Source organism: Panthera pardus, unplaced genomic scaffold (assembly GCF_024362965.1).
Source record: "Panthera pardus isolate Hobbes unplaced genomic scaffold, ASM2436296v1 HiC_scaffold_21, whole genome shotgun sequence".
In the NCBI taxonomy this organism is placed as follows: Eukaryota; Metazoa; Chordata; class Mammalia; order Carnivora; family Felidae; genus Panthera; species Panthera pardus.
In genome coordinates, this window is record NW_026526777.1 from 719,616 (window position 1) to 746,148 (window position 26,533).

The following is a 26,533-nucleotide window of genomic DNA, read 5'->3' on the forward strand; positions in this document are numbered from 1 at the left end:
CAAAATGCCAGATCTTGGGCGTTGCCCCCAGGGAGAGATGTCCCAATGCCAGGAGAGCTCCTTATCGGCTCCGGCTCCTTATCCGCCTTGACTGGGAGCCTTTATCAGGCTCCTTCCACTAGAAAGGCCTGGAGAGGAGCAGGCTGGGGCCTGGGGGAGCGGGGCTGGGGCAGGAGGTGGAAGATGACCCTCTGGGTAGTCCCTCTCGGTCCCAGAGCCTCAGCCCTTGCTCCGGGCGTTTGCAAGGGAGTCTGAGCTGAGTTTTCAGAGAGTCAGGAAACCCAAGCAGTGACTGCACCGGGGGACCGGTCTCTGCCGGGTCTGTGTGCAGAGTGTCACGTGCTAATATTAATGCTTCGGGCTCCACGTAGAGCTGTGTAGATGCCTGTCTGCAGAGGCACCGCCGCCCATGGGGAGAATCGGGACCATCTGGAACCTACAGCCGGGTCGTTCGGGTGACAGTTTGGGGCCTGGCAGGTGTTTGTGCGCAGCCTGCTCTGGGCAGAGGGCTGACCCAGGTGACGCTTGAGCTGCCGGACTTTGTGTGGGGGCTCATGCTTCCCTCCAGCAGCTGCTGGCACCTGGGCCCCCTCCTGAATTGACCGAGGCGGGGGGGAGCTGCCACAGGGCCCTGCGCCTGGGGAGATCACACGGGCCCCTGGGAAGAGGCACGTGCACGTGGGGACACCCTCACCCCCTGTTCTGTCTCCCCGGTCCTTCCCTCGAGCGCTGGGTGAGGTCAGCAAGAGCCTTGGGCTAGGCGCTTACTAGAGCCCCACCCCCCCACCCCCCCCCACCCCCACCCCGGATGGAGGTAGGATGGTGTTGGAGGGAAAGAGGCGATGACTCCCACTGGGAACGCAGGAGCAGGTTTCCCAGAAGGAGAGAATTTGCCCTGGGCCCGGGGTCTAAACCTGAATCAGCAGTGATCTGTCCCCCTGAGGCAGGGCGAGTGGCTGCTGGGGCCTTGCATGCCCACACATGTCGTAAGTGGGGAAGTCTCAGGCCTCCGAGCCAGGTAGGCCCCGATCTGACTCACCTCGAATATGTGAATATTTCGTCAGCCTGCCAGAAACTCTCTCCCTCCTCGTGATGGTGATAGTGATCGTGATCGGGCCTGGCCTTGATCCCCGCACTGACCTGACCGTGAAGGCTGTCCTGGTCCCCTGAGGGGAGGGGGAGGGGGGGAAGGGTCAAGAGCACTCGGCCTGCAGGAGGCGGTGTGCCCGGCTGCCCACCCCCCTCCCAGAAGGGGCAGGAGCTGGTGGTGAGGCTGCGTGTCCTGTGTGCAGCGGGACCAGCCCCATGGGAGACTCGGAGGAGCCGTGCCAGTACTTTCCGGGGCCGCAGACCTTCTCCTGCCAGCTGGCAGTCCCCGAGGGGGACAACTCCTTGTACGTGGTGTCCCTGTGCGTCAGCAACGCTGCTGGGAGCAAGTCCAGCCATCCCCAAACGTTTGAGGGCTACGGAATCCGTGAGTAGGCTCTTTGGGACCCCCGCCCTCAGCTGCCTCTGTCCCCTCTGACCGAGGGCCCCTCGAGACTTCGTGGGGGGCAGGGAGGGGCTGGCTGTGGGGTCTGCTGAGCTGGTGCCTCTGGGCCCTTACTTGCCAGAGGGGAAGGGGGCTGGGGGAGGGGGGAGGGAGAGGGGGCTGGGCTGGGGTCCTGCCCGCTCCCCGGCTCGGGCTCGAGCGTGCCTGCTCTTTCCCCACAGTGCAACCTGACCCGCCTGTCAATGTCACCGTCACTGCTGTGCCCGGAAACCCCCGCTGGCTCAGGGTCACCTGGCGGGACCCCCCCGTCCTGGAACTCCTACTTCTACAGGCTGCAGTTTGAGCTCCGATACCGGGCCGAGCGGTCGAAGACGTTCACAACGTGGATGGTAAGTTCTCCTTCGACTTCTGGACGGAGAAGGGCGCTGGGTCCTCGGGGGCAGTGGGAAGGTTCTGGAAAGAATAACGCGGCTCCGGGTCCTGCTTTGTGAGTCGCCGCCCGAGTGGCTGTGGGTGAGTCCCCGAACCGTTCTGAGCCTCCGTCGTCCCGTCTGTCAGGCAGGAATGATGGCATGGGGCCCTCCTCTTCGAGGCTCTGTGTGGGAGGATGAGTGTGACCCGGGGAGGCAGGTGTGCCGCGGGTGTGACAGGCGGGCTTCTGTGGGCGCGACATACAGCTTCCGCCTGCAGGGGTGGGGGGGCCCGGCCCACTCTGGGCCGCAGGGGGTGACGGTGCGGCCAAGTTGCTCACGGGGCCCGAGACGGTGCAGCTGGGGCGCGGGGCGCCGAGGGCACGCCGTCCCCGGGGAGCCGCCGACCCGAGCCCCCTCCCCCCACCCCAGGTCAAGGAGCTCCAGCATCACTGCATCATCCACGACGCCTGGAGAGGCGCGAGGCACAGGGTGCAGGTCCGGGCCCGGGAGGAGTTTGGGCACGGCTCCTGGAGCGCGTGGAGCCCGGAGGCCGCGGGTGCCCCGTGGACAGGTACCGAGTGGGGTTTGGGCGGGTACCCCGGTCTTAGCAAAGTCAGCCCAAAACCAGGGCTGAAACAGCAGCGCCTTTGGAGAGAGGCCAGCCCGGCCTCTCCTGTGCTGCCTGTGGGTCCCTGGCGACGCGTGCTGCTGTCCTGCGGCCACTGGGACGCGAGCGGTGCCGGGGGAGGGGGGGGATCGCTCCACAGCTGGGGCGCCTCGGAGAATCTGTGGCTGTATTTAGTGAACCACAGTTACTAATATTTCCTAGTTTTAAAAAGATGTTAAAGGCAGGGGCGCCTGGGTGGCTCCGTCAGTTGAGCGACCGACTTCGGCCCAGGTCGTGATCTCGCGGTCCGTGGGTTCGAGCCCCGCGTCGGGCTGTGTGCTGACAGCTCAGAGCCTGGAGCCCGTTTCAGATTCTGTGCCTCCCTCTCTCTCCGCCCCTCCCCAGCTCATGCTTTGTCTCTCTCCCTCCCTCTTAAAAATAAACCAACATTAGGGGGCACCTGGGTGGCTCAGTCGGTTAAGTGTCCCACTTCGGCTCAGGTCATGACCTCACAGTTTGTGGGTTTGAGCCCCGCGTCGGGCTCTGTGCTGACAGCCCAGAGCCTGGAGCCCGTTTCAGATTCTGTGCCTCCCTCTCTCGGACCCTCCCCATTCATGCTCTGTCTCCCTCTCTCTCAAAAATAAATAAACGTTGGGGCGCCTGGGTGGCTTGGTCGGTTAAGCGTCTGACTTCGGCTCAGGTCATGATCTCACGGTCCGTGAGTTCGAGCCCCGCGTCGGGCTCTGTGCTGACGGCTCAGAGCCTGGAGCCTGCTTCCGATTCTGTGTCTCCCTCTCTCTCTGACCCTCCCCCATTCATGCTCTGTCTCTCTCTGTCTCAAAAATAAATAAACGTTAAAAAAAAAAAATTAAAAGAAAAAAAAAATAAATAAACGTTAAAAAAAAAATAAACAAACATTAAAAAAAAAGATGTTACAGGTAAAAATAATTGCCTTTGGGGAATGATTGAAATTACTGTGGTTGTGATAGAACATGAAAAATTCTGCAAAAATATGAGAAAAATTATCATCAGTATTTTTGCCACCTAGAGAAAACCAGTGAGAGAGAACATTTTCATAGGTTTCTTTCCTTTCCTTAAATATGTGTGTGAGTGGGGGGGAGAATACTGTGAGCATTCTCACATTAAATACTTTTGGAAATGTATTGTGTGGTAACTGCATGGTTAATGTTTTTTTAAGTGTTTATTTCTTTTGAGAGAGAGAGAGAGAGAGAGAGTTGGGGAGAAGCAGAGAGAGGGAGACACAGACTCGGAAGCAGGCTCCACACTATCAGTACAGAGCAGGACGTGGGGCTGGAACTCATGACACTGGGATCACGACCTGAGCCGAGATCAAGAGTTGGACGCTCAACCACCGGGCCACCCAGGTGCCCCCAGTGTCTTGTCTTTACTTCCGAAATTTTCATCAAGTTAGTACGCTCTCACGGCGAAGAAGCAAACCAGGCTTCTGGGAACAGTGGCCCGTGTCCCCCACTTGCCATCTCCAGTCCTGCTTTTGCAGAGGAAGCTGCTTGGCCTGATGCTCCTCGTTCTGCTGGTGCCTCCCGAACTCCGAGCAGCAGGCCAACACAGCTGCCTTGCCTTTTTCCTGTGGAAACGATTTGAGATGTCTTGAGACATCTTGATTCCTTGCTGTGAACGGTTAGCATTCAGCAGACCCAGAGCCAGCGCAGGAACTTCTCAGATCGCAGTGCGTGGAGAGGCCGTCCAGCCTCTGGTTGAATGCTTCCAGAGGTGGAGAGCTCACTACCCACTGCAGCAGCCCACTCCATTGTTTGCAGTGTTTCCATTATAGAACGGCTTCCACACGGGCTTCAGGCTGAGCTCTCGTTACCCCAGAAGCACCATCGAAGCAAATGAGTTGTTCTTAAATGCCAGGCAAGTAAAACAAAAAAGGGAAGACATGTGGATAAAGAGGAAAAGGTAGAAATGAGGGGAAAAAAGCGATTGCCCAGCCCCACCTGGCTGGCACGTCTTCGCACTGCAGCCCCGGGGGGAAGGCTCGCACACAGAGGTTGGTGTTCTTCCCCCGGAAGAGACGCGGCGTTCCCCCTTCCCCCCTGCTTTGCCACATGAGGCCCGTGCCTCTCGTGTCCCGGGGGAGCCGGACGAGTTGCCGTGGGCTCTTCCTAGTTGGATGCGCTTAACGTCCGGTGCAGGCTCAGATCTTCGCCGGCCCTTTTCCCGTCACCCGTCCGTCAGGGGCAGCAGGCAGGTTTCTGCCGGACCCTCTTCCCAAAGCCTATTTCCCGCAAGGACTCGGGTGGGGAGGGAGGCCCGAGCCCTCTCTCTTACTTAGGGGGACCGTTTAAATCCATGGGGACGTCCCTCAGGCTAGATTGTGGTGACCTGTCCATGGTTCGGTTTGTACACACTTGGAGCCCAAACACGCTCCTCTTCTGACTGCTGAACCCGACCGGGGCCCCGGAGCCTTTGCGAGGGGAGAGAGCTGCGCGCAGCCTCGTGTGCGGGAAATGCTTTGGGCGCACACCTCTTCGCTCAACCCCTGGATCCAGATGGTCGCAAACGGCTCCAAGAGATTGCTTCGTTGGAAAGTTCTTTCTCTTTAGAAATGCTTAATCGTGGTGCGATTTGTACACATAACCTAAAATTTACATGGTAACCGTTTGTAAGTGTATTAAAATGAAAGTACGTCCCCACGTCCACACCGCTGTGCGGCTGTCACGCCATCCATGTCCCAGAACTCTTCATCCTGCGAAACTGAAACCCTGTCCCCGTTAAACAGCGCCCCCGCCCCCGCCCCTGGTGTCGCCGTCGCCTCTGTGCGTTTCGCTGCTGCCGGGCCTCATATAAGTGGACACCCCGCGGCTGTCCCCGTGACTGGCCTGTTGCCGTAGCGTCGAGTTCATCTGTGTAACACGTGTCAGAATCTCCTTCCTGTTTGAGGCTGAATAATATTCCATCGTGTGAAGACACCACGTCTTGCATAACTGCTCCTCTGTGGTCGGGCCCTTGGGTTCCTTCCACCTTATCTCTGTTGTGAAAAATGCTGCTGTGAACGCGATGTGTATGTATCTGTTCGGTCCCCTGCTTCCCGTTCTGTTGAGTACAGACCCAGAAGTGGAATTGCTGAATCACATAGTAGCTCTATTTTTAATTCTTTGAGGAACTATCGGGCTGTTTTCCACAGTGGCTGCACCATTTTACATTCTTCTCTCTTTTTTTTAATTTTTTTTTTTAACGTTTATTTATTTTTGAGACAGAGAGAGACAGAGCATGAACAGGGGAGGGGCAGAGAGAGAGGGAGACACAGAATCTGAAACAGGCTCCAGGCTCTGAGCTGTCAGCACAGAGCCCGACGCGGGGCTGGAACCCACGGACAGTGAGATCGTGACCTGAGCCGAAGTCGGACGCTTAACCGACCGAGCCACCCAGGCGCCCCAGCATTCTTCTTTCTTTAAGTTTATTTTGAGAGAGAGCGTGTGTGCAGGTGCAAGCAGCGGAGGGGCAGACGGGGAGAGAGAGAATCCCACGCAGGCTCCACACTGTCAGTGCAGAGCCCGACACGGGGCTCGAACCCACAAACCGTGAGATCGTGGCCTGAGCCGAAATCAAGAGTCAGACGCTCAACTGCTCACCTAAGCCACCCAGGCGCCCCCGCACCGTTTTGCGTTCTTATCAGCAACGAACAGGGTTCCAGTTTCTTCACATCCTCATGATACTTGTTATTTTCTGGTTTTGTTTGTTTGTTTGTTTTGAGACTCGCCGTCCCACTGCCGTGAGGCAGTACTGTGGTTTTGATTTGCTTTTCCGTAATGATTAGTGGTGTTGAGCAACTTTCTGTGTGCTTCTGGCCACGGGTGCATCTTCTTTGGAGGAGTGTCTGTTCAAGAAGAAAGTTCTTCCTCGTGTCAACCCAGCACTGCCCCCCGGGGTAACCCGAGCCCGTCGGCTGGTCTGCTCTGTGGGCCTCCGGCCCCGCATCCGCCTGCCTTTCTCTTTCCAGGCTGTGGTGCAGCCGGCCCGACCCGCGGGGCTCCCCGTCTGGCTGCCTTTTCCTGCACCGGGTCTCACTGGCGGATGTCCCTCTTTAAATGACTGACCCCGTCCCCACAGAGGCAGCGCCAGCCCTGAGGACAGCCTCTGACGTTTTCGCTGTCGTTCCTGTGGCTGGAGCGAGTGTGGGGCTCACACACCGCACCTGGCTGCTTCTCGCATCAGCCTCGGAAGCGCGGAGACCCCGTCCTGTGCGTGTGTGGTTTCGGGGGGTCTCCAGAGCCCCAGCGGTAAAGACGCCGAGAGACAGCCAGCTGGTCCCCCGCTGTGGAGGGCAGAGCCAGGGGGTTTGGGCTGGACACCAGGGAGTGCCGTGGGCGTGAGGGTTAGCGCCCCACCGCCAGCACAGTCCCAGGGCTGTTGGGCTTGTCTGTGCCCTGGCATCAGGGCGCTCCCCACGCGCAGGACCCCCGCGTGCAGGCCGCGCCTGCCCCCTGGCCTCGGCCTGGGGGTGCTGACCTCTGGGGGACGCGGGGGTCGTGGGGAGCACGGCGGAGCGGGGAGTCAGGGCTGGTGACCCGTCAGAGCCTCGGCCGGGCCGTGTGGAAAGTGGGGACGCTGTGGTGCGTCTCGTTCCCTTCGGGGAGTCGTCTGTAAAACGAGCTGCAGCCTGTTTTCCGAAATGCTCCTGGTGACGTACTTTCTGCCAGTCCGTCCCGGCTTCCGGTGCCGTCACACCCGCGTGGGTCGGGGAGCCAACGCGTGCACCCGGCGTGTCCTCTGTGCGCGTGGGTCCCGGCTGCCCTGCTCGGTGCTCTGTGCCCGGGTCCCGCAGGGCAGGCGGGGTGTCGATGAGCACGCCCAGTGTCGCTTTGCCTGTCTGCTCATGGCCGGGCACGTACTGTCTCCTGTCCCGGCGTGTCGGAGCCTGGAGGTCCGGTGGCTGTCTTGTGCGGCCGCCAGGCCGGCCGGGACCGAGAGCCCTGGTGAAAGTCTGCACGAGGCTGGAGAGGAGACGTCCTTCCGCACACGGGGCGTTGTGGGGCCGTGGCCCAGACAGAGCCGGGGAAGCTTCACGGGGGTGGGGGGAGGGGTTGTGTCATGTCCTGGAGGGTGTGTGGGACTGTCCCCACAGAGAAGGGGACAGCAGGCCGGCCGTGCAGCGAGCAGAAGGTCCAGCACCTGCACAAGGTGGCTTGGGATGAGGCAGGTGCCGGAAGGCCTGTTCCAGGCAGGGGGGGCTGGTGCAGGGTGGAGAGGGCCCGTGCGGCTTGGATCCCCCCCACCCCCCCGAGCTGCTCCGGGAGGCCAAGTGTCCCCTGACAACTCTCGCAGGCGGCGGTCAGCCCCTCTCGAGCGGAAGGCCGCCCTCCAGGCCCCTCCTCCCGCGGCCCCGACAGGGTGGCATCGAGCGAGCCCCTTTGCAGAGCCAGCGTGGGGCGGGGGCCTGGGCAGCCCTTCGGACCCGCTCCCCCAGCATGCTCCCCGCGTGCGGCCTGGCCCCGGGCGGGTGCCGGGGCTTGCGGGCACAGGAGCCCTTGGGGTGTCCCGAGGCCGGAGCTGGGGGCCTCCCCGAGCCCAGGTGGGAACGGCCGGGGTTCAGGAGCCCGTCGGGCACAGGTTTCTGCAGAGGCTGTGCCCCGAGGGGCCTCCCAGGGCGGCCGCCAGCTGACCCCCACGCCTGGCCGCTCACTCGCCTCCCCGGTCCAGTGGCCCCAGGCACCTGCACACGTGTGTCCCACCACCCGGGGGGGGCCGCACCGGTGAGCCCTGCCTGCATGCTGCCCGGTGCACTCACTCCTGCGCGCTGGGCCTCCACCGGCTGTGACATTTCTGAAGAGAGCTTTAGGGCCATATAAGGTTGCCAACTTTTAGAGGTTCATTCATTTTTGAGAGAGACAGAGACAGAGACAGAGTGCGAGCAGGGGAGGGGCAGAGAGAGGGGGAGACACAGAATCCGAAACAGGCTCCGGGCTCTGAGCCGTCAGCACAGAGCCTGATGCGGGGCTTGAACCCACAAACTGCGAGATCATGACGTGAGCCGAAGTCGGACGCTCAACGGGCTGAGCCACCCAGGCGCCCTGTGGTTGCCAACTTTTAATTTTGCTCAGTAAGGATGCGAATAGTTAAGTAAAATGTAGCTGTTGCCATATTGCCGTTTTCCATCGTGTCATAAAGAAGGGGTGAGACGCTTCGGCAGCCAAGCTGCTCCCCCGAGGTTTTCTCCTGTGGCCTCAGACTAGGGGGCTCTCTGCAGACCACCCAGGGGTGCTTGGGGCCCGGCCGCAGGGGACTGTCAGCGCCTCCGTGAGGGCTTTGGTGTTTGCACCACGGGAGGAGCAGTGATTGACTTTCTGGTTGGTGGTTTGTGGCCTGTGTAGGCAGGTGGGAAGCAGGGACTGAGCCCAGAGTGGGTGGCCCTGCAGACAGCTGTCCCCTGGCCCCCTTCCTGCGGGCGTCTGGCTCTGTGGTTCCTCCCCCTGTCCCTGTCCCCTCACCTCTCTGCAACCTCGGCCTCCTTTTTTCTTTTTCCGCTTTTTATTCTTGGCCCACTTGTTTCGCTCTCTGTACTCCTACCCCTGAGCCCTGCCCTTAACTGGTCATAATATGCAATTTAAAAATATTTTCTTAGGGGCGCCTGGGTGGCTCAGTCGGTTGAGCGCCGACTTCGGCTCAGGTCACGATCTTGCGGTCCGTGAGTTCGAGCCCCGCATCGGGCCCCTGTGCTGACAGCTCAGAGCCCGGAGCCTGTTTCAATTCTGTGTCTCCCTCTCTCTGACCCTCCCCATTCATGCTCTGTCTCTCTCTGTCTCAAAAATAAATAAACGTTAAAAAAAAAAATATATTAAAAAAAAAATATTTTCTTAGAAAAAAATGTATGTTCTCTGCACCTCCCCGGTTTTATTGAGATATAATTGACATATCATGTCGTATTAGTTTCAGATGTCCAACTTAATGACTTGGTATTTGTATATGTTGCTGAATGACGATCACACCGTCTGTCCGTCATCACACATAATTACAGACAGTCTGTTTCTTGTGATGGGAACTTCTAAGATCCAGTCTCGGCAACTTTCAAATAAGCAATGTGGGCACTGTTCACTGTGGTCGCTGTACTGTGCGTCACATCCCCAGGACTTGTTATGATTTTGTAAAAAATTTTTACAGAGTTTCTTTATTTATTTTGAGAGAGTGCACGGGAGGGACGGAGAGAGAGAATCCCAAGCAGGCTCTGAGCTGCCAGCACACAGTCTGATGTGGGGCTCGAACTCACGAACTGAGAGATCTGAGAGATCTGAGCTGAAATCAAGAGTTGGACGCTTAACCCACTGAGCCAGCCAGGCAACCCCCGCCCCCAGGACTTGTTACGTTCTTTGTTCCCAATCTTGAGGCCAGTTTTTATTTATTTATCTATCTATCTATTTATTTATTTATTTTAATGTTTATTCATTTTTGAGAGAGAGTGTGTGAGCGGGGGAGGGGCAGAGACAGAAGGAGACACAGAATCCGAAGCGGGCTCCAGGTTCTGAGCGGTCAGCACAGAGCCCGACGCGGGGCTCGAACCCACAAACTGCGAGATCATGACCTGAGCTGAAGTTGGATACTCAACTGACTGAGCCCCCCAGGCACCCCAGGTCCGTTTTAAAACAAATACTGTGCACCAGGCTGGGGTACTTCCCGCGCATGTGATCTCAGGTGATCTGTCCCGGAGGAAGCTGTCCGCCTTGCTCAGAAATGAGGAGACGGTGTCTAAGAGAGGTTATCCTGGACTTCTCTGTCCCGAAACCCGAGCAGACAGACTCAGACCAACCCTCAAGTTCACGGAAAGAAGTTTCTTGTTTTAAGAACTCGTGGGAAAAAAACGCCCGAAACTCGTGTGTGGTCTCTGTTAGTTCACTGATTTTGTGACGAATGTGAAAGGGCCTCCTGTCGTCTCGGAAATCGTCACACGAGGAAAACCCGCAGTGGCAACACGCTTCATGTTTCAAGTAGTCTTCTTCCTAAGTGCTTCTCCGTAATCGAAATTTTACTAACTACACGGTTCTTGAGAAAAAATGTGTTAAATACTAGGTTCACAGAGATGAGCAAGATACAGTCTCTGAATCTGAGAAATGTTCAATCTAGAGATGGTTTTAAAATAAAGAAAAAAAGTGCGTTCTTAGAGCCAGAAAGATTGGTCACTCACTTCTTACAAAACTGGGCAAGTTGTTGGACGTCCCTGTGGCTGTTTCCCCGTCTGTAGAATGGGGGTGAGTGACGGGACTGTGACAGAGTGACCGAGTGCTGTCCCGAAGCCTGGACTTGTGAAGTCATGTGAAGTAGGAGGCTGGCACGTGGTAGGTGCTCCGTAAATGCAGGCTCTCGTTACCCGCCACGGCACGTCCGGGGCCGCGGGGACACGAGGGACATGAGGGACACGGGGATATGGAGCTGCGGGGACACGGGGACACGGGGACACGGGGACACGGGTGTGTGTTCCTTCTCTCGCCCAACTCGCCGGCCGGGGAGAGACGTTAGGAAATAGAAATGCTTTTGCCTAAACAGGAAAGCACAATGCGCTCCCTGACGTGGGCGACGTCTCTCTGAGCCTCAGTGTCTTTGTAAACCTGAGCTCATGGTGCCTGCCTCCTGGGGACGCTGAGTGTAAAACGGGACAGAACTGCAGGCGCCTGGACCCCTCGGGGCTGGTGCGTCGTGGCCGTCCACAAAGGCTGGTCCCGGCAGCGTTCGTGGTACTTCCCTGGCGGTCTTGGCCTGACTGCCCTTGAGCCCCGGTGTGTCCGTCTGTAAAGTGGAAATGGTTTTTATTCAGAACAATGCAAAAGACTTTACCTTCTCTCTCTGGGGACAGAATGGTCTGAATCAGGGCCCCATGGTCATCAAGGTCACCTAAGACTTTTAAAAAGTCTCGTTATGTGAGACTTAATTTTAAGGTATTTTGTTAATAATGTTTATTTATTTTGAGAGAGAGAGAGAAAGAGAAAACGAGCTGGGAAGGGGCAGAGAGAGAGGGAGAGAGAGAATCCCGAGAGGGCTCCGTGCTGTCAGCACAGAGCCTGACGAGGGGCTTGAACTCGGGACCCTGAGATCACGACCCGAGTCGAAGCCAAAAGTCGGATGCTTCACCGACCGAGCCACCCGGGCGCGCCTGTAGAGCCTTTAAAACCCCTGATATCTGGGTCCCAGCCCCGAGGTTCTGAGGCCACAGACCAAGGATGGGATCTAAAGAGCCACGCAGGAAGGGAACGTGGCTGGGCTTGGGAAGCCCTGGATCGAGTGGACCGTCTGTGGTCAGCTGTATGTCCCGACAGGGCTGCCCCGACTCCTGGTTTTAGCTCTCGTCGGTGCCCCGTGCCCTGTGCTCGGCCGGCCGACACCCGCTGTGCAGCTGCATGTTTTCCGCTGGGCACTGGCTCCTCCCCGTCTTCCCCAGGCTGATCTCGGGCTGACTGGCTGTGTGATCTTGGACTGGCTGCTTTCCCTCTCTGGGCTCTGTTTCCTCTGCACAATGGGATGGTGAACATGCTCTGGTGTCCCCTCCAGGGCTGCTGCTGTGTGTTTCCTGCCCTCCTGGGGACAGCACTGTCCTGCTGGACATTCCCTCCTGAGCAGAAGCGTGGTCACCTTCTCTGTCCCCTTATCCTACTCCTGGTTCAGGTTAGGCTCCGTATCTTTGTGTAAACTGTTTCCGTAGTGTTTTTAACTTCTCAACGGAAAAATGATGGGCTGGAAAGAAAATATTTAAACCCCAGAGCATTCCACCCGTGGCCTGTCACAGTTCAGGCCCTGGTCCCTCGGGCCCACGCTTGCCGCAAGGCCTGTCCTCATGTTGGTGCTCTTGCTTTGAAGCCTGGCCTCCTGTGGCGGGGTGGGGGGGGCGGGGTTCTGCAGAAATACTGTTCCCAGGAAGGGGGGCCTCCTGTGTGCCTGGACCGTGTCCCTTACTGGGCAAAGCCTACCAAACCCACCCGGGTGGATGAGAACTTAACTATTTTTTATTGTGAAAGGTGAATAGAAGAAAATTAAAATGTTGGGGTGCCTGGGGGGCTCAGGTCATGATCTCACGGTTTTTGGGTTCGAGCCCCATATCTGGCTCTGTGCTGACAGCACAGAGCCTGGAGCCTCCTTTGGATCCTCTGTCTCTCTCTCTGCCCCTCCCCCACTCACGCTTTGTCTCTCTCTCAAAAATAAACATTTAAAAAATTAAAAAAGGGGCGCCTGGGTGGCTCAGTCGGTTAAGCGTCCGACTTCGGCTCAGGTCAAGATCTCGCGGTCCGCGGGTTCGTGCCCCGCGTCGGGCTCTGGGCTGATGGCTCAGAGCCTGGAGCCTGCTTCTGATTCTGTGTTTCCCTCTCTCTCTGCCCCTCCCCCGTCCATGCTGTGTCTCTCTGTCTGAAAAATAAATAAACGTTAAAAAAAAAATTAAAAAAAAAAATTAAAAAAAAAATTTTAATGTCAATAGTGCTTCCATCCAGTGACTTGTTCTGTTTGTTTGTTCCCTGTGTGTAAATATATATGTATGTATATAATGTATAATAAACAGTGATATAAATCTCTTTTTTCCCATCCAAGTACTAACTAGGCCCAACCCTGCTTAGCTTCCGAGATCAGATGAGATCGGGCGTGTTCAGGGTGTTATGACCGTGGACTAAATCTCTTTCTTTAGGGACTTTACATCAGACCGTATGAGCCTCCCTTGTCTTGTATTTTTCGTATAACTATATTCTCAACATTTTTCTCCTTTATTTTTATTTCTTTTATTTTTTTAATTTTTTTTTTAACGTTTATTTATTTTTGAGACAGAGACAGAACATGAACAGGGGAGGGGCAGAGAGAGAGGGAGACACAGAATCTGAAACAGGCTCCAGGCTCTGAGCTGTCAGCACAGAGCCCGACGCAGGGCTCGAACTCACAGACCGCGAGATCATGACCTGAGCCGAAGTTGGCCGTCCAACCGACTGAGCCACCCAGGGGCCCCTCTCCTTTATTTTTAAAGACTGTTGCAACCTATGGCTATCTCCTAACTTATGTAACTATTTAATTTATGTAACGAATTTAATTATATATTTATATATAGTTTTGTATGCAATATTTATATATACTTACATAACTAATTGTCTAGGGCTGGCTACCAGCTTATTCTAGCGTAACATTCTTTTCGCCAACACGGCAACGAGCTTACTCTGGGAGAGTTCGGGGTCTGTCCATCATTAATTGTGACTCTTCCGCCCGCAGAACCCAGGAGCCCCCCAGCCAAGACGGAGGCGCCCCCCTCCACGCAGGTGAGTGGCCAGGACAGCAGCACCTGGGCTGGGGATTGTGGGCTGGCACCGGACGGAACTCGGTTCGGATCCCAGCCCTGCCACTTACTGGAAATGTGGCCACGGGCCAGTCACGTGCTCTCTTCGAGCCTCTGTACGACGGGGTCAGGGCAGTTCGGTTGTCCCAGGACAGTCGCGGCCACGGTGGTCTGTGGAGTTGGCTGGCCGGGCTCGAAGAAACGCCCTGTGCCTCGTGGCCGAGGTCTCGTCTCTGATCTGAGAGACGCCACTGAGCTCGGAATCAAATTCGGTGCATCTGAGCCTTTCCCCTGTGGCTCCCGGTGTCATAATTTTCTGGAAAGAGGATTACCTCTGAAGCTGCTTAACAAATCTTTGGGTAATCCAATTTCCCACCCAGCTGCCTGTCCTGTGGTCCTTAATCCCCTGAGGGCCAGCTAAACTGGGAGGCTCAGCCCCTCCTGGAGCCAGCAGCCCAGGGAAGGAGCCCCGGCCTCGCACCTCATATGTGGCCGATGCAGGGCTTCCAGGCACCGGCGGAAGAGGCTCCGGGTACAGCCTGTGCCGTGTGGCCAGGTGCGGGGTGGGCGCTGGCTGAGGGCCAGCCCAGATGTGCTCGGTGCCGAGCCCTGTACCCGCAGTCTTGTTTGATCCTGTCGTTAGCCGGGGTTCAGAGCTAAGGCGGTGGTGCCCGCGAGGGAGGAAAACAGATACCCACGCGGGTTACAGGATCTGTCCAAGGTCACAGAGCTGGTAAGTGGGGGGTCCAGGATTCTGGCCCGCGGTTTTCCCAGGAGATGGGGGCACCCGCACCCTGGCATGGGACGTGGGGGACAGTGCTGCTGTAGCCTGTCCGGGGAGCCTCTCCTTTGGGAGAGGTGCCGTGCCCCAAGCCCTGGTGGAGAGGCAGCCGGGAAGGAGTCCTGCCTCGAGCTGGCGAGGTATAGATACAAATAACACAAATGACGGTGCAGACGTCGAGAGGCACAGGTCAGGAGCGGAGAGGTCCCTGAGACAGAGGGAAGGATGCCATGGATGGACCATAGAGGGTTGAGGAGGAGGTCTGAGCTGGTCCCAGATGATGGCGGAATCTGCAGAAACGCGCTTACAGGGGGGATCTCTGTTTTAGGCACCGACTACTGATGGAGACGATGAAAATGATCTCTTGAAAGATTCTGCAAATGCAACCAGCCTCCCAGGTAAGGACTGGGTGTATTCACACTCCGGTGATATCAGGGGCACAGGGACTTCTCTGCATCACGTCCGTTCTTATTCGGAAGTGTTGGCAGAAGGCCAGTGTGCTGAAGGGGAGGAGCTGTGACAGAGACGCTACTTTGCAGGCCCCCATCTGAGGCCGTTGGCTGACGTGCGGTGAGGGAACCATAGGGAGAATGGCACAGATCAGTGAAATATGCCCCAGCTCGCCTAGAACACAAACAAAAGGGTTGGAGTCTGACGCGGAATGCAGGCTGGCGGAACTCTCTGGGAGCCTGGATTTCAGTGCTCCGCTCCCGTGTACCTGCAAGAGCAGGAAAGCTCACCAGCGTCAGGAAGGACCCGGGTCCGCCATACGTGTGGGCTCCCGGAGCGCAGGCTGGGGCCTCGGCACGGCTCCCGGCTCTCTGTGGAAGCCCTCACCCCACCGGATGCTGGCTGCCCAGGCCCCATCCCGGTTGCAGGCCCCGCTACAATGCACCTGGGAAGGACCTGCTGACTACCTGGGCCTGAGTTCTGCACAGCTGGGGGCTCAGGGGGACCGAAGCCACCCCACCCTCCCGGGGTCAGGCTCCGATGGAGGAAAGCAGGGAGTGCGATGGAGAGCGGCGTGGAGACGGCCAAAGCAGAGGCATCGATAAAGCGAGGGGAATTTGGAGATGTCCGAGGGTGTGTGCAGTTGGGATCACAGAACGTTCTGGGGGAGGTGCCGTTTGAATGGGCCTCGAGTGGTAGGGTGGGGGTGGGGTGCAGTTCAGGGGCTGCGGTGGGGAGGGGCCTCAGCGAGGAGCTCCTCCAGCCCTGTCTCCGGGAAGGCCGTCCGTGAGTCCATCGATGGCCGGGCTCCCTGCCCAGCGCCCAGTGGGCACATGCCCGTGGCCTGACGCTCGCTGGGAATTTCATACTTATGTCGGAAACCGAGCACTTGATGCCCCCGGCCCTTTCCAGCCCCAGTCTCTTCTTTTCCGTCTTCCTCGTCTTGGGAACCGGTGCCACATGCACTGGGCCGCTCAGGGCGGTCGGGGGCGGGCGGAGGGGGTCGAGCGCACGTCCTCTTCTACCCCTGCCCCACGTCCAGTCCCTGAGCCCTGCTGTTCCCGGGGACTCGTCCCTCTGCCAGGACTTCAGGAGCTGGTGCGGGTCTCCCGTCTTTTCCTCCTAACCCCCAACAGACCCTCTCCAGCCAGCAGCCAGAGCGACTGTGCAGTCACAGATCTGGGCTCTGGTCTCTGCGAGGTCAGTGCCCGTCTCAGACCTCGCCTCGTCCACTCTCCCTGTCGCTCGCTCTGCACTCACATTCTCTACCTCGGGGCCTTTGCACACGCTGCCTGCTCTGCCCGTGTGCTCTTCCCCTGACCTGGCCAGCTCCTTTACACAGCCAGGCCTCTGCTCAGAGCCCTCTGCTAGGGGCCTGTCCTACGTCTGACGCCCCACCCCCAGCCCCCACCCCTGTCACTCCTTGACCTTCCTCTGCTTTCTTTGTCATCATTGCCCTTGTCCCTGCTAAGGTCACGTGACATTTATTTGTTTGTCTCTCTGTCGATTAGAATGTAAGATCCAGGAAGGCGGGAGCTTTTCTGTCGTCCTGTATCCCTGTGGCTCCGAACAGAGACTTCTATCGATAAATAGTCAATAAACATTTGTTGAATGAGGGAAGGAACAAATATCAAAGACGGTGAAGTGTTAGTGAGGAAGCCAGTCGTACTGCCTCTGTTACACGGCCGTCTCTGCCAGGCGCGGGGACACCCGTCCTGCAGCCGGTGCCTGGTCTGGGCTCCTGACAGCCGCGTCCAGCGGGCGCTTGAAGTGATGAGCGTCAGGAGGCATCGCGGCCCATGGTGGACACGCCTGGGGGAGCCCGGGAGCCGCCAGGGTGTGCGGGCCCAGCCACAGAGTGTGGACTCTGGGCACCAGCTCCGTGTGGCAGCTGCGGGAGGGGACGTGGTTGCCCACGAACCAGTTTGTTCTTTCGGTCCCCGCAGAGCCTGCTGTGTGCGGGCTCCGCATGAGCAGGGGGGGTTGACCGTGGGGACACCTGTGGCCCCGCTGCCGGGAGCTCGAGCTGCAGCTGGAGAGGTGCCACGGGCGCCCGGAGCGAGGTCGCTCCGCAGAGGAAATGGCATCACCTCTTGTGACGCCGAAGGTCTGGTTGGGGCTGGACGGCTCAGGCGGGAAGAGCATTCTGGAAGGGAAGAAGGAGACTGGGGGCAGGGGGGGCTCCGGAAGGAGCAGGAACACGGCACGTGGTGGACAGATGAGGTCCACGTGGCTGGGGCTTGAGGACCAAGTGGGGTGACAGGTGACACCCCAGTGGAGAAAGCTTGATTTCACCTGCCTGAGCCCCTGACTCCGTCCTCAGTGGAGTTGCGTCGACGGGGTCCCCAAAGCCTCCGGGCTCTTGCACCCCCGTGCCTTGGGGGCCGGGCCAGAGCTGTTCAGCGGGGGGGGTGGGGGGGCGTCTCTCGCCAGGCTGGGAGCCCGGGGTCGCACTGCGCTGGGCCGAGTCCTCCGGAGCCGGCTCTGGAGGGCTAGCAGGGCAGGCCTCCGGGGCGAGGTTCCCTGGGGTCCTGATGGCACCTGGTTTCCTGTTCCTCCTCCTGTTCTCTCTCCTCCTAGTGCAAGACTCTTCGGTGCCACTGCCCACCTTCCTGGTGGCCGGAGGAAGCCTGGCCTTCGGAACGCTCCTGTGCGTCGGCCTCGTCCTGAGGTGAGCAGGGTCCGGGGGCCCATGGCCTCGTCCCGTGGTGAGCGGGGTCCGGGGGGCCCGTGGCCTCGTCCCGTGGTGAGCAGGGCCCGGGGGGCCCATGGCCTCGTCCCGTGGTGAGCGGGGCCCGGGGGGCCCGTGGCCTCGTCCCGTGGTGAGCAGGGCCCGGGGGGCCCGTGGCCTCGTCCCGTGGTGAGCGGGGTCCGGGGGGCCCGTGGCCTCGTCCCATGGTGAGCGGGGCCTGGGGGGCCCGTGGCCTCGTCCCGTGGTGAGCGGGGTCCGGGGGGCCCGTGGCCTCGTCCCGTGGTGAACGGGGTCCAGGGGGGCAGTGGCCTCATCCCGAGGTGAGCAAGGTCTGGGGGGCCCATGGCTCGTCCCAAGGTGAGCGGGGGTCCGGGGGACCCGTGGCCTCATCCCGTGGTGAGCAGGGCCCGGGGAGCCCGTGGTCTCGTCCCGTGGTGAGCAGGGCCCGGGGAGCCCGTGGCCTCGTCCCGTGGTGAGCGGGGCCCGGGGGGCCCGTGGCCTCGTCCCGTGGTGAGTGGGGTCCGGGGGGCCCGTGGCCTCGTCCCGTGGTGAGTGGGGTCCGGGGGGCCCGTGGCCTCGTCCCGTGGTGAGCAGGGCCCGGGGAGCCCGTGGTCTCGTCCCAAGGTGAGTGGGGTCCGGGGGGCCCGTGGCCTCGTCCCAAGGTGAGCGGGGTCCGGGGGGCCCGTGGCCTCGTCCCGTGGTGAGCGGGGCCCGGGGGGGGCCGTGGCCTCGTCCTGTGGTGAGCAGGGTCCAAGGGGGGGCCGTGGCCTCGTCCCGTGGTGAGTGGAGCCTGGGGGCCCGTGGCCTCGTCCCATGGTGAATGGGGTCCGGGGGGGCAGTGGCCTTGTCCGGAGGTGAGCAAGGTCTGGGGGGCCCATGGCCTCGTCCCGAGGTGAGCAGGGTCCGGGGGACCCGTGGCTTCGTCCTGTGGTGAGCAGGGCCCGGGGAGCCCGTGGCCTCGTCCCAAGGTGAGCGGGGTCCAGGGGACCCGTGGCTTCGTCCCGTGGTGAGCGGGGCCCGGGGGGCCCGTGGCCTCGTCCCGAGGTAAGCAGGGTCCGGGGGACCCGTGGCTTCGTCCCGTGGTGAGCGGGGCCCGGGGGGCCCGTGGCCTCGTCCCGTGGTGAGTGGGGCCCGGGGGGGCCGTGGCCTCGTCCCGTGGTGATCGGGGCCGGGTGGCCCGTGGCCTCGTCCCATGGTGAGCAGGGTCTGGGGGCCTGTGGCCTCGTCCCATGGTGAGCGGGGCCTGGGGGGCTGTGGCCTCGTCCTGTGGTGAGCAGGGTCCAAGCGGCCTGTGGTCTCGTCCCATGGTGAGCGGGGCCTGGGGAGGCCATGGCCTCTTCCTGTGGTGAGCAGGGTCCAAGGGGCCCGTGGCCTTGTCCCGTGGTGAGCGGGGCCTCAGGGGGCTGTGGCCTCTCCCGTGGTGAGCAGGGTCTGGGGGCCTGTGGCCTTGTCCCGTGGTGAGCAGGGCCCAGGGGGGCCATGGCCTCGTCCCGTGGTGAGTGGGGCCCGGGGGGGCCGTGGCCTTGTCCCGTGGTGAGCAGGGTCTGGGGGCCTGTGGCCTCGTCCCGTGGTGAGCGGGGCCCGGGGGGGGCTGTGGCCTCGTCCCGTGGTGAGCAGGGTCCAAGGGGCCCGTGGCCTCGTCCCATGGTGAGCGGGGCCTGGGGAGGCCGTGGCCTCGTCCTGTGGTGAGCAGGGCCCGGGGGGGCCGTGGCCTCGTCCCGTGGTGAGCGGGGCCTGGGGGGCTGTGTCCTCGTCCCAAGGTGAGCAGGGTCCGGGGGGCCCGTGGCCTCGTCCCGTGGTGAGTGGGGCCCGGGGGGGCCGTGGCCTCTCCCGTGGTGAGCAGAGTCTGGAGGCCTGTGGCCTCGTCCCGTGGTGAGCGGGGCCCGGGGGGCTGTGTCCTCGTCCCAAGGTGAGCAGGGTCCGGGGGGCCCATGGCCTCGTCCCGTGGTGAGCGGGGTCCGGGAGGCCCGTGGCCTTGTCCCGTGGTGAGCAGGGTCCAAGGGGCCCGTGGCCTTGTCCCGTGGTGAGCGGGCCCCGGGGGGCCCGTGCTGGCCTCCCCCTCCTCATCTAGCTTGTGCTGCTGGTGGCGGCACGTGTTTTAGAGGAAGAACTGGCCAGATTTGAAGACGGATCAGATGAGCAGGAGGAGGGGCAAGGGTCCAGTGTGACCCTCACGTCTCTTGTCTCAGCAGCTGGGCGTGTGGCGGACTGTCAGTCTCGTGGAGACTGCGAGCATGTAGACAGGATGTGGGCAAGGCCAGGACAATCCGTGTGGAATTCCAACACGGGAAGGTTGTGTAGACGCAAAGGGGAGCCGGGAACCGTGCTGACGGAGGCAGAGGGGGGTGGGGTGTGTGCGGGACACAGAAGTGAGGCGTCAGGCAGGCCCTGGGGCCGCAGTGCCGTTCCACGTGGTCTGTCCCACGGGAGCCGTGTACAGACATGGGGAGGGTGCCACGCGGGCCTCACCACGGAAGTCTGTCCCCGGGCGAGTCCGAGGGGCCTGGCCAACACCTCCCGGGGACCTGCAGGGGTCGCCTTTCAGTGCTGTGTCCTCGCACCTCTCCAGCTGAGGTTAGGAAACACACAGGCCGATGGGCACCGTGCCCCCTTCACGTGGCCTCTCCCACCGGGTGGCCGCCGGCTTTGTCACTCACACCGAGCTTGCGGACACGTCGGCCAGCAGTGCTCCTGAGGCGTGGGCAGGAGGCGTGTTCGTGGCCTTGGCGGGAGCTCACGGTGTTGCCTGTGCCGAGGTCTCGGGAGGCTTGGCCGGTGGCTGGACCAGCGCAGGGCGAACCGGAGCCTGTCCCTCCTGCCTCTTGTCTGGTGGCGGCTGTCGGGGTTGTCGCCGGTGATCGTGAGGGGAGGCTTGGGGGGCGAGCGACCGCCACGCTCCCGGGGCCCTTGCGCAGTCTCGGGAGCGGCCGTTGGCACCACGGTGGTCCGGGGTGACGACTCACACTGCGTTCGGGTGGCGTCCGCTTGGACGCCCAGCGCAGTGGCGAGCCGGTCGTGTGGAGGGTGTGCAGGTGAGGCCAGAGCGCGGGAGGCCGAGGTCTCACCAGCTCTTACACGTTTGGAGCAGAGAGGGGCCCTGCCAGCACTCGCCGCCCCTCTCCTGCCGCCTGCGGGCCCGCCACGGACCCCACCGAGGAACCGTCGGGGCCTCCACTTGGCCCGCGAGGAGGCCGGAGCTGGGGGAGCGTGGGAGACAGCGGCTGCAAAGGCCAGGGTTCAAGCCCCAAGCTCATGTTCTGGGGATGTGGCCGTCACGGTCGTTTCGGCAAGTTCTTTACTTTTACAAATGAGGGAGCGGACCTGAGAAGTAGGGCGACTTTGCGCCTGGAGCCAGGACTAGAGCCCGAGCCCCGAGAGTCCCCGCCCACCAGGCCAGCCTGCTGGGGCCGACGTGGGCCCGGGGAGTCCGGCCCCGTCCGCTCCTGGCCGGTGGCTTCACTGACCGGCGGCCCCGTCTCGCTGTGCCGTTCACCACTGAGCGAGAAGCGTTAGGCTGGGCGCTAACCGCCTGCCGTTCGTCATGAAGCTTGTTTGCTCGCCTGCGGATGGTGCTTGGACGCTGGGTGGTTGCTACGCAGCCTCGTGTTGAGAACACACAGTAATTCATTTCCTCACCTGCTGACTTTCCATTTTCTCTCGTATCAGGCAAATGTATTTGGAAACAGGCCAGTTCTTTTTTTTTTTAATGTTTTAAAATGTTTATTTGAGAGAGAGAGAGAGAAACAGAGCAAGCAGGGGAGGGGCAGAGAGAGGGGGAGACACGGAATCCGAAGCAGGCTCCAGGCTCCCAGCTGTCAGCACAGAGCCCGACGTGGGGCTCGAACCCGCGAACCATGAGATCATGACCTGAGCCGAAGTCGGACGCCCAACTGACTGAGCCACCCAGGCACCCCTCATCCCAGTGTTTTAAAACTACCTTGTGTGTCCCTTCTCACTGGGTTACTTGTTTAAAAGAGTGACAGTTGTTATAAATGTTTTAAAATTTTTCTTTTAGCTGCAGAAACTTTTCTTAAAACATTATGAAGCCCAAATATGTAAGACACGAGGTGGCGACTGGGGTGCATGAAGTCTGGCCGCTCAGCTTTGTTCTTTGCCCCCATGTCCCAACCTCTCTAGCCCCCGGCCTGCTCAGAACCCCCGCTCAGGCCGGAGCAGTGCCTGCCGTGGACGCCCCCCAGGCTGGCTGCAACCGAAGTCCCTTTGAGCCTAGTCATTTGTAGAAAGCGTCTCATTCACTCAAAATATTTCAAAAGAAGAAAAGCTCGTCTTTCTTAGTTACCCATCCAGTTAGTTGCTTTGGAAAAAAGAGGTCAGACGCTGCTCTCCCTGTAGGTTAAATAATGTCGATAGAGGCTTCAAAACAAATTTGTTTGCTAAATGGTGATAAGTAGAAGGAAGAAAAAATCCCGCGTTATCCAAAGACGGCCTTTTTGCTTGTTAAAACGTGAATGTGGTCGAAGCCTGACGGACACAGACGAGTGCACACGTCCCAAGCCAGCAGGTGCACGAGCTTGCGCGAAGTGAGCGAATGGTCCACAGCCCGATCAAGAACCGTGGCGTTTAGATGCGTTTCCCGAGCCTCGTCCTCGGCTCAGTTCTGTCCTCATGGCGCCGTGACTGTCCTGTATCCACGGCCGTGAGTCCTGCCTTGTGAAGTTGGCATCAGTTACAACCTAAGCGCTTTTCCCGCATCGTTTCACTGCCGTCACACCTCACTTTCCTGAACTTGAGGAAATTCCTGAGCCGCTGTCGGGCCGCTGTGCCCAGGCTCACTGCAGCAGCCTTCGATGGGTGTTCGGGTGGGTTTGCTTTCACAGACGACTCCGAGTCTAACATCTTCGCGCGGAACGCTTTTCCCACAGCCCTGCTATTTCCTTGGGGTGTTTTCTCAGAAATGGAACTCCTGGGTCAGAGGGTCTGAATATTTTGAAACGCAGAGTGTCATGCCTGCCCTCGGCTCTCCCCTGAGGGAGGGTAGCTCCCCCCAAGGGCCCCGCTGCCTTCCCTGCCCGGTGCCTGAATGGCGGAGCCTTCAGGAACATTCTGAAGATTGTTTATTCCATTTGGGTAACAGGCTAGCAGCCAATGGCAGATTGGAGCCAACTCTCAATGATTTATCGTCACCAGAACAGGAATAGCCTGTTGATATAAAAGGAAACCCAAGGAAAATCCCCAAACCTTGTTTTTGACACTGGTTTCCCTCCTCCCTCCAAGCCCTTCCTGGAGCAGCTGACGTCAGGTGGGGCCGAGGGAGGTGACAGAGGGGAGCGGGGCAGCGGTGGCAGCGGGGTGCTGGCCGCGTGGTCACGGGGCCCCTCAGGAAGGGGCCTGATGTATCTTTGGAGACTCTGGCCCGCGAGTGACTTTCTCGGCCCCTGCTCCCTGGCCGTGGGCCCGGCGCAGAGCAGCCTGAGGGGAGCCGAGATCGGAGATGCTTATCTCCTTCCTGCTGAAGATCTGCTTTCCTGTCAGATGAGTCACTTGTGCCCGACGGTGCCCACGGCGGGGTCTGTGCGGACTCACCAGCGTGGCTGGAGTGGCCCAGAGGAGCAGGGCTGCGGACGGAGGGGCAGCCCTGCCCCTGCTGAATGGAGGCTGCCAGCCGTCGGCCCCCGCTGGCCGGAGCTTGACCCACAGGCCCGTTTTCCTTCCTCTCTTTTCCAAGTGAATGGGCCTGGGACCCATGGCGCACCTGTGCGCAGCCTGTGGCACAGGACCGATGACGTGCTTAGTGCAGTGAAGGGACACGCCTGGCCACGCGTGCCTCAGTTTCCCCGTTTGTAAGTGGGACCAACAGTACACACGTGTCCCCTGGCGTGTTTTTGAAACCCCCAGCTCTTCAGAGCGCCGTGCCGTGTAAGCCCCTGTGATGGAGTAGACGGCTCTCGCTCCTCTGAGCGGGAGGCCGGCGCCGGGCCCCCGGGGAAGCCAGCGGCCGGCGTTTCTCACTCGGGTCCGTCCCCGGGGCACTAACGGCCGTGTGCTTTGTCTTTGTCTGTCTCCGTGAAGGTTCAGGAAGACGTGGAAGCTGCAGGCCCTGAAGGAAGGCAAGGCCAGCACACAGCCGCCGTACGCTCTGGGGCAGCTGGTCCCCGAGAGGCCCAAGCCCAGGCCGGGGCTCGTCCCCCTCCTCTCTCCTCCCGTGAACCCCGGCAGCCTCGGGTCTGACAACACGTCGGGGCACGGCCGGCCGGACGCCAGGGGCCCCCGGAGCCCTTACGACGTCAGTAACAGAGACTACTTCTTACCCAGATAGCTGGCTGGGCGCGCGGGGCAGGCGGGGGCCAGGCCGGCCCTGCCGTGTGCGGGACAGAGCGCCAGCCGGCCCCTCTCGGGCGCCGGCGGCGCGGGGCGGCCTCGCAGGAGGCGCTTGGCTTCCTGGAACAGGCGTGCGGCCCCTGCTGGTGTCCGGGAACCGCCCCTTCCCACACGCCCCCGAGGGGCCCGAGCCCACGCAGGCTCGTGGGTCCACCGTGCTGGACGCTCAGGGGAGCAGAGCCGGGTGTGGGCTGTGCAGGCTTGGCGTACTTGACCTGCTGGCCGTCCGCACACCCCGCTCGCCTCCACGAGCTGCACCCTGCGGCAGGTGGGACCCCCGTCCGCCGGCCCCCTGGTGCCCTGCACCGAGCCACCTCCCAGCTTGAGTCCTAAGTGCCTTCAACATTCGGTCTTCTCAGGTCCGGGGGCGGGAGAGAGCTCGCCTGCCTTCCCCACACCTGAAAACAGCACAGACGGGTCGGAGAGCGTCTCAGGGCCTGGGGGTCTGAAGTGGAATTGTACTGCCTTCCTCACTCGCATCGTGCTGAATGGGAAGGGGGGTCCCGGGCGCTGGCTGGACCGCAGGCAGGTGCACTGGCTCCAGTTCCCCGTCTGGACCCCAGGACTAAAGGAGGAGAGACGACGAGGGGGGCAGGTGCTGGGGACAGGCCTCCTCGCCCCCCAAGAACCGGCAGCGGGGGCCTCCTCCATGGTGGCGAGGGGTTCACACCCGCTTTGCTCCGGCTCCGTCTCCTTCGTTTCAGCTGAGCCCAAGGAAACAAGGGAAGATGATATTTATGTGAAAAGACAGAAAGAACTGGCAAGAATGTCTGTTAACCTGCTTTTTAGGAGAACTGCTGTTTGATGTTGAGAGGGCGCGAGAGCCCGCGAGAGCCCTGTGTTGGGACAGGAGTCACTTCGGTGAGGACGAGGACGCTTGTGTAGCACAAAACTGCGTCAAGGGGAAAAGGAGGAGAAAAGACAATTTTCCTTTTCGAGCAGAGTCAGGTTTCATTCTCTGTCTTGTCTTTTTGTCCTAAAACAACTGCCTCTTTTCGAACTTGGGGCGAAGCAGCTGTTCCCCTCCAGGCAGCCTCAGGGGACACGCTGTCCAGCCCCCACCCCAGCCCCGGGCACGGGGGACGGTGGCCTTCTTACAAAGCCTGCTTCTGTGGAGCCTTCTTCAGTTCCTTGAATTCGGTTCAGCTCAGCTGGGATGGGGGCAGCGCGGAGCGTGTGGCCGTGGCCGTGCGTCCAGGCCGTGACAACCGGGGGATGCTCAAGGTTTCCCCAGCAAGTGCCCTCCAGCAGCACGGGCTGTCCCAGGATGAAGCTGTGATCAGTCAGCCTCGTGGCCACGGCTGAAAACTTAGGAACCACAGACTTTTCTCATCAGCTACCTTTTTAGAAAAACAACCACCGGCACCAGACAGGCGGCAGCGGGGTGGAACGACCACGCATCGCTCGCTGTTCGCCGGGCTCACGCTGTCCCTGCCCCGGTGGGCGGGTTTCGTTGCCATGCTGTGGGCAGCTCTCAGGCCCTGATGCTGCTCTTGACAACCGGTCTTAAGCCGACAGAAGTTAGGCAGGGGTTTTGTTGTTGTTGTTGTTGTTTTTCTATACCGTTTCTTTGAGAACAGCAGAAACGCTGTGAACGGGAAATACGAAAAGCCGGTGTGTGCATGAGAAAGGGTGATTCTGTGCCTGTGGGTCCTTGAGTCTTCACGAGGCTCTACCCTGGTGGCAGGCTGAGCCGTGGGCGGAAGATGGCGATCCGGAGCTCTGGGCTGCTGAGGGCACCAGGGCCGCTGTGATCTCCACGCTGTTACCGCTTTCGTTATTATTGTAATGAAACTGCCTTTTGTGTGTGTGTGTATTGAAGAGGGTTTTCTCCCTTTCTTTCTTTATAAGCTAGCGCAAATGAAGGAAGAGTGTTTTCCTCTGGGTTGTAGGCTGCTTGGCGGGCACAGGGGCCCCTGCCAAGCTCGCTCTCTGTGCCAATCGAGGCCGCCACCCGGGCCCGTGACGCCTCCACGGCCATGTCACCCACCTGACACCGGCCGCCGCAGCGGTCACGTGTGAAATGACGGCTCATCCTGCCGGGTGGGAAAAGTTGAAAACGCCCTGGTTCCAGGTCAGTTAACGTGGTCAGTAATTCCTGTAGCATTAATGAAAATCCGTTTGAGATGTCTGGGGGGTAGCGCTGAATGTGTCTGCAGAGCCTTTGGGAACTCCGAGAGCTCCTTGCTCAGATGGGGCCTTGCCCTTCTGTTTGCCGGGCTCCGGGCTCACAGAATCCCTGCCCCCCGCCGCCCTCCCCCCCCCCCCCCCCCGCCCCCCCCCCCCCGCCCCGGGGTGGGTCACCATCATCACGCGTGCCGTCGGCTGCTGGAGCCCGCCTGGTGGTGAACAGAGCAGGCTGGGAGTGCTCATGCCAGGTGGGTTTCCTGCAGAATGTTCAAGAATGTCTTGCCCAGCTGAGCTGTCTCACCTCGTCACAGGCCCTGAAGGCTGACCCACTTGGGCACGAGGCTGGCAGCCGGC

The 26,533-nt window shown here is 60.3% G+C and overlaps 1 protein-coding gene across 1 annotated transcript in view; it reads left to right on the plus strand.

Annotated features, from left to right (window-relative positions):
- The window catches only part of IL6R (interleukin 6 receptor), a 42,476-nt gene extending 16,166 nt beyond the window's left edge, over positions 1 to 26,310 (plus strand). The window contains 8 exon segments of the mRNA XM_053908728.1: positions 1,293 to 1,474; positions 1,714 to 1,793; positions 1,795 to 1,881; positions 2,335 to 2,476; positions 13,724 to 13,770; positions 14,897 to 14,966; positions 17,599 to 17,689; positions 23,741 to 26,310. Of these exon segments, the coding sequence (XP_053764703.1) occupies positions 1,293 to 1,474; positions 1,714 to 1,793; positions 1,795 to 1,881; positions 2,335 to 2,476; positions 13,724 to 13,770; positions 14,897 to 14,966; positions 17,599 to 17,689; positions 23,741 to 23,987 (946 nt within the window). The 3' untranslated portion in view covers positions 23,988 to 26,310.
- Positions 26,311 to 26,533: the final 223 nt, after the last annotated feature.